At 42.1% G+C, this 6,987-nt stretch overlaps 1 protein-coding gene across 1 annotated transcript; it reads left to right on the plus strand.

Moving 5' to 3' along the window:
- Positions 1-2,070: 2,070 nt before the first annotated feature.
- On the plus strand, positions 2,071-3,586 carry LOC128263159 (dynein regulatory complex protein 9). The gene is given in 2 exon segments (XM_052997907.1): positions 2,071-2,664; positions 2,667-3,586. Coding segments are annotated over 2 exon segments (1,401 nt in total). The 3' UTR covers positions 3,474-3,586.
- The last annotated feature ends 3,401 nt before the right edge of the window (positions 3,587-6,987 follow it).

Below are 6,987 nucleotides of genomic sequence, written 5' to 3' on the forward strand. Positions count from 1 at the left end.
GAGATATTAATAGCAGAGCAACTTGGCATGGCCTGGCACCCAAGTATGGTTTCGATTGGAAATTGGCTGAGTGCGCGCAAGGATACCAATGGAAAGTTTGTCATAATCGAACATTTGCATTGAAAAGGGTGTGTGTGTTCGGGGGAGTTGGAGGATCTAAATGGAAATTGAAATTTTTTTGCTGGAAAATTTCCTTGTGGCGAGCAAGGGGCGATTTATGTGTTTGACTTTACGCTGCAGTTGCCAGCCGATTTGTGGGTGAGAAGTGTATGTGAGTGCTTATCAGGCGCTGCACAGCGTCCTTTTTTGGGGCACTTAATTTCGGCTGGCATCCTTAACGGACGGGGAATGGCGGCAATGCGCGACCCGAGAGCTTCTTTTGCCGATTTGCAGTCAATGAAGTAGAAAGCTGAAAACTTTTTCTTTCGAGTCTATTAAAAATAATGGCAGCTGAAAGCAGAAGCGCCAAGTGCGAACTTCTCCCCATGTGAGCGTTTGCCCCCCGTCTCTTTTTGTCCCCTCACAAGCTGTCTCTTTCTACCTCCAGTGTTGCTATCTCTTTCGGGTTCCCTTACTCGCTGTCTCTGTCTCTATCTTTGCGTGTATGAGTGCGCGAGACATCGGCGGGCATTGAATTAATGTCCTCCCTGCCATTTCTCACGACAGCCTGGTCGCAGACCCGGCCGTCCGGTGCATTGACCACTTTCGGCGGCTTGCTTTTAAAGCGCTCCATTACCCCTTCGAAAAATCGGTGCTATTTGGCCTTTTGGAGTACCCATTGGACATGGATTTGTATAAGGTATAACGACTTGTGTTGTTACAGAAAACCAGATTAGCAGGGTACCAACAAAAATTCGATCGATTCAAAAATACTTTTATGATATTGTTCTCCAAAAAGAATGTCCCAAAATATTTTATTTCCAAAAAGGACTTAAAGTCTTAAATTACTTACTGTTTCAAAATCAATATATCGATATTTTTATGTGGTTAGTTATGTGATATAAAAATATTTTAATAATTTTTTTTTTATTATGATAACATTATAATTTAAGTTTTTAAAGATAGAAAATTAAATCTAAAATTTAAGCTTCTAGATTTTTTTGTTTATAATAATATTTGGTCAATCGGCACGATCGATATACACAAAATTAAATTTTAAGTTGAAGTCATTTAGAAGCAACCATAAGTCTAATAGTAAATGAATTGAAACAAAAATAAAAATAATAGTCAAGTAAAATGCTGTCTCAAAGAAAAAGACAAGTAAAATAATAATTAATTTTAATAGTTTTATCAAAATGCTGATAAGCTTTTAATATTTTTTATTTAGTTTAGTTTAGTTTTTATCCCACATAGCTCCCAGTATCTTACTCTTTAATTATACGCCAATATTCTAGGGTAACCGATAAGATAAACCATTTCTTTTAATCCCAAAAAGGTCTATGTACTTATTTTACTTTTAAACCCTGTCGCTGCGGGCATGCTGCGAAAATGGCCGAGCCAATGGGATCGGAGAGCAAACGCCGTGCAGGTTTTGCGGTTAATGCGATAATTTAATTGTAATGCGGGTCTGGAGTCCTGCGCGCCAATAATTTAACTTGCAATCAGCGCGGCATTTATTGGGTTAAACATATAAGCCAGGCGAACGGGTCGAAGTCGCATACTTGCATGCCCAAGGAGTGAATGAACCCCAAGGATACAGAGCTTCAGATACAGATACGCAGCGAAAGGCAAAGAGTGAAAGAAGGATCCAAAGGATGGCAAATAAATTCAACGATTTTCTTTGCAATAAGGGGACACAGTCGGTTGGGCATTTTTGCACGTAAGCCACGAGGACGATGACAGCAATGAAATATGCCATGGAGCCCGGTCCTGAACCCAAGCATTTCTCCAAGGCGTACATGAGTCACGACGAGCCAAGGAGTTAAAAGGGAAGGACGAGCGTAAATCCGAGCTCATGCCGAAAGCCAAACATTTATAAACTTCACAACCTAGCAACAGTTGCTGGGAGAACTCTGGGGATTGGCCTCTATTGTCTTCGGGTAACAAATTTTGATTGCACTTTGAGTTGCAATGTCCGAAGGACACATCGAGGAGCAATTTCAGGACCTGCGACGCATCCTGCTGCTGACCGTCTATAAAAACACTTTGAATCAGTTGGTGCTGCAGCAGCGTTCCCAGCGCCTAAATGCCAGGAAACCGCTTTCGCTGCCCGCCTCCCTCCGGAGACGTCGCAGTTCGTCGATGGGGGAGCAGGAAAAACCGGAGCGAATCCTCATCACGGGCAAAGTCCTTCCCCGTTTGGAATCCCTGCTCGGTGAGCCGGAGAACGATGCTGATCTGCTGGACGAGGACGTCCTGAATGCCCTGAAATTCGAGCGGGATATGGATGCCCTGCGGGCGATCTTTGAGGTGGCCATGAATGATCCTGAATTGGCAGAGAAAAACGTTATTGAGGGCGAGGAACTTGAAACCGTGGAGCAGGAAACTAAAAAGGAGACAGTTTTATCTCAAGAGCAAAGTGTTTGGCAATCAGAGGATATGGATAAGCTTAGGGAAGGAAAAGACAATATCTCACAGGACTATGACGATATGGCAATCATGAATTTGCAAATTAATAAAGTGCAATTTACATTTGAAGATGAAAAGGTTCTGGACACAAAGCCGCCTCTTGCCAAAGGGAACAGCATATGTCCGAAGAAGGTAAGGACTCACATGTTTTGGAAAATAAAGACGAGGACAGGAATGATGTGGGTTTGGAAAACCTTAAGCAAGCCATAGCTGCCTTGGGTGGGAATAAAAGCGAGGAGTCCCAGGCTGCCCAGCAGCTGCAAGAGTCCAAGGATGAACTGAAAAAACTTAAAGAGAATCTGGAAACCGAAAAGAGGGATACCAAAGACAAGCTGCAGGACCTGGAAGAACGCATCGCCGAAACCAAGTACAAGCTTCGCTGTGTTTCCCGGGTCAATGACCTCGAGTACAGTCTAGTGCAACGCTGGGAGGAGGGACGTCTGGCCCAGGGAACCATTTGGGGCGAGAATGCCGAGCGGGCCTATTTGAGAGACATTCTGGACATCAAACAAAAACTGGCGCGAGAGGAGCGGGTGAGTGCCGAACTCCGCGCCTTTCGTCAGCGTGAAATCCTGGAACTGCAGGCGAGGATTAAGGAGTGGCAGGAGCGGTATGTCAGCGAAATACGCCGTGTGGATCGGGAAGCTGAGTCCTGGGAGCTGCGCATCCTCGAGCAGAAGAAGCTGCTTCAGCGGCATCGCGAGATCTACGAGGAGCGCATGACCTATGTGCAGGAATATCGCGCCCAAAAGGAGGAGGAGCAACGGCTCCTGGACCTGCAGATCCACCGCATCGAGTGTGCCGTCAGACTCCAAGCCTGGTGGCGCGGCACGATGGTGCGACGCGGTTTGGGACCGTTCAAGAAAAAGCCGAAGCGCGGAAAGCGAGGCAAGCCCAAGAAGTAGGACTCTGGCGAAAACTTATTCACATCCTTTTAATGCTATTCTCCTAGTTATGCTGATCACAAATATATAAACTTTATAGGGTCGGAAATGCCTCCTCCTTTTGACTGAAATTATAATTTCCTCTGCAAGGGACTAATAACTATTTTAATTTTAAAACGGTTTTCTCACTGTGTGTTTTCAACTTATCCTTTAATATCATAAGTTGCACAATTTCTGATGACTTTAGCTAAACTTTAAAAATATAATTTTAAAATGTATACAAATACTTCATTTAAATAATAAAGCGCTTAATAGTTTGTGTAAAAGATAAACAGCATAATTGTAATATTTAAACTTAAACTGAAAAGATTGCCTCAGTATTTTGTAGTTTTAATTTTTATTCGAAAATATAAAGCAGCCTTATTCTTGGTTTTTTTCGTGTAGATTTGTCCGTTTAAAGCTGTTTTTTGTCGGTCAATAGTTTTGAAGTCAAGTTATCAACAAATCGGTTAAATGATATTAGAGACGAAACAAAATATGCTTGCTTTCCATTTACAAATTTTTGATTTATTTTCCAGCGAGTACTTTTGTCGTTGGATTTTTTCAGCGTTTTCCCCTTGCCTTATGGAAATTAAGTTGTGACTTAAAACCAATTAAAAGTTGGACGCGCTGCAGTTAACACGTCAGCGGTCGGCGGCCACTGATGTCGCCCTTAATGACATGCTGCCCGTGTTAACAGGCCCGTCTCGAGAATTGTTAACGCGAGGCGGTAATAACGGTCGGTTTGGGGCCAAAGGAGGGAGCACTGTAGCACTGACCCACCCAGAAGGCAGAAGTTAAAGTTTCATCTGGAGTTCCAGTGTTCTCCCTTTTTATTTGTTGCTCGTTGCCCTTCTTTTCCGCATTTATTTAACTTTTATGCCAGGAATGACCAAAAGTGGTTTATTTGTTGCGGAGCATTTTGTTTTCGATGCGTGCGGAGGAGATAAACTGCGACAATTTGCCCGGTGAATGAGTGTAACTTTTTCACTGCCGACGCAAAGGAGCGCGAAACAAAAGCAAAACTTGCCCACGAGTGTGCCAGTGTGGACATTGCAATTTAAAATATAATTAATGGTCGTTGCCGTAATTTATTGAATTTGCATGGCACAAGGCTGCATTGCTGTCATTTCTTGTTTGCCGTTTGCCAGTTTTGCCGGTTGGCCAGAGTCGAGAGTTTCCGCCAGTTTCCCACAGTCCTCCGCCATCCAGTCCAGTTTTGCGAGTGTCCTTGCGAGGCGAGTGTCTGCACATGCACTCACTTTTGTTTTAATGCACTCCGCCCGGTCCCTCGCAATTGTTCCAGGCCGACGCGGCAACAATAACATCCCGATAATGACTGGCGAAAGTCCATTTGCCGTAAAAAAAAGCCCTGTTGCCAATTGGATACGAAATTGAAGAGCAAAAAATTTTGCCAGAAGCGTTCCAAAAAAGTATGCCAACAAGAGTATGTACCAAAAATGAATCGAAGAAAAAAACGGCAGGAGAAAAAAGAGATTTGCCCAATCTTCATATTAAATGTACACGGAATCAAATTAAAGTGAATAATTTATTTGAATTTATACTTTTCCATCAAATGCTCTAAAAATTTATAAAAACAAAAGTAAATTTTCAGAAATTTTAATGAAATCATTTAACTTGATCACAAAAGTAAACTTTTTAGTTTAGGTATTTCTTTTTTGTAAATTATTTATTTTTTTTAATTTTTTAGGTTTCAATATCTTATTATTTAATGTTTTGTGGTTTTTTTACCAATGCAAGTTTGTTGAAGACATTATTTTTAACTTGAAGTGGTTTCATAGTAGTAAGAACTACGTGATACACCAATTTCAAAGAGGAGTAAAATTCAACGTGTTTGGCACAGGCCACCAAATGTTGACTCGGTGGTGGCCGGGCCTATTGTTTGGATGGCGGCGGATGAATTAATGGAAGATGGGGCTCCGCTGCATGGCGAGAATGCGAGAATGAGGGCAGCAGACAAACAATCTTCCATGCTTTTCCCATTTTTTTCACTTCATTTTCCCGGCTATCTGGGCATCTCTTTTGCTCGTTTTGGGCCGCTCCAACAGGCAACTCATTCTCGCTTCCTGCACTTTGCATGCCCCGCACTATTTGCAACTCGAAGAAAGCGGCCATAATGGCCACTGCCTCCCCCGACGACCGTTTCCCTCGGTAACTCCCCGCTTTCCATGTCATGTGCGTTATTTAAAACATACAAAGTGGTGTGGTGTTCGCCTTTAAAAGGGCGCCACACTGCAGCCCCGTGAACCGCTGGGAAAAAAGGGCCAACTGGGGCACCCGAAAAATTTACATACAAATTAGGGTTAATGAGCAGTGAAATTGTTATTTAACTTCAGTTGGCCCGTTAAGCGCTTTAAAGGGCGGCACCACTTCAGCAAAAGAGTCTTCAAATGTCGGTGTACTTTGCGACACGTTTTCGAAATTCTCTTTAGCCCACGGTTAAATGGGGTGACCTTTTAGTGCTTTACCGCCCACCGCAAAACAACAGAATTTAATTAATAATCTTGCGCATAATTCATAAATTGTATATTGCGCATACGCCGCGTGTTCTTAAATTAATTTTCATTCACATTTTATTATATTCATGTTGAAGTTTTTTATTGCTACAGCAGCAGCAGAAGCATCAGAAATTGAGAGAGAAAGAGTGAGAGTATTATTTAAAATTTAATCAAACACTTTAATTTGATTAACAGCGCACGTCTTTCAATATAAATTTATGGCCGCACGACGCATAATCAGAGACCAGAACGTTCGGCAGTAGAACCGGATCCGGAATGCCGGAGTGCTCCACTGACCAGCCGTAAAAAAGGGTTGACCGCCCGCACATCCATTCACCCGATCTGAGCTCCCGTCTGGGCTTTCAACACATCAACGCCGTCATTTGATATGCGTACATGTGACGGGTAGGGGAGGGGGAGAGGCGGGAGCGGGAGACTAATAGCGCCACGTACGCTTGATAAAATATTTTATTGGCATGTATGGGTGGCGTCCTGACGGGCCCAGCGATTTTATAGATTTTTCTAATGCGCTGGTGGCGGGGTTTTTCAAAAGCCCCCATCCGCCTTCTAGACGCGATTTGGAGTGGAAACCAGAGAGAAAATACTCTTTATTACGAGCAAATCACATTGGGCAATAGTTTAACAAATATTTTTATGGATTACAGTTGAAACTACAGAAACTTAATTTTCATGTATTAAATTTTAAAAAATGTTTTTAAATCAAATGCTTAGAAACCCTTGTTTATAGAGGGCTGCAGATTTGCTAGAAATTTGACGGATATTTCACTAAAAAAGTTATTTTCTCGAGATATCCAAAATTCTAAATTAATTTTATTATGTCTATTTATCTATCAAAAATCTATTTAAAATTAAAAACCAAAACTAAAAACTGTTCAATTATAAATAAAGTCACTTCAAGAGAAAACGATTCTGAACCATCTATACCACACAATTCTATAAAATGTGTAACTGTATTA

Source organism: Drosophila gunungcola, chromosome 3R, assembly GCF_025200985.1.
Source record: "Drosophila gunungcola strain Sukarami chromosome 3R, Dgunungcola_SK_2, whole genome shotgun sequence".
NCBI lineage: Eukaryota > Metazoa > Arthropoda > Insecta > Diptera > Drosophilidae > Drosophila > Drosophila gunungcola.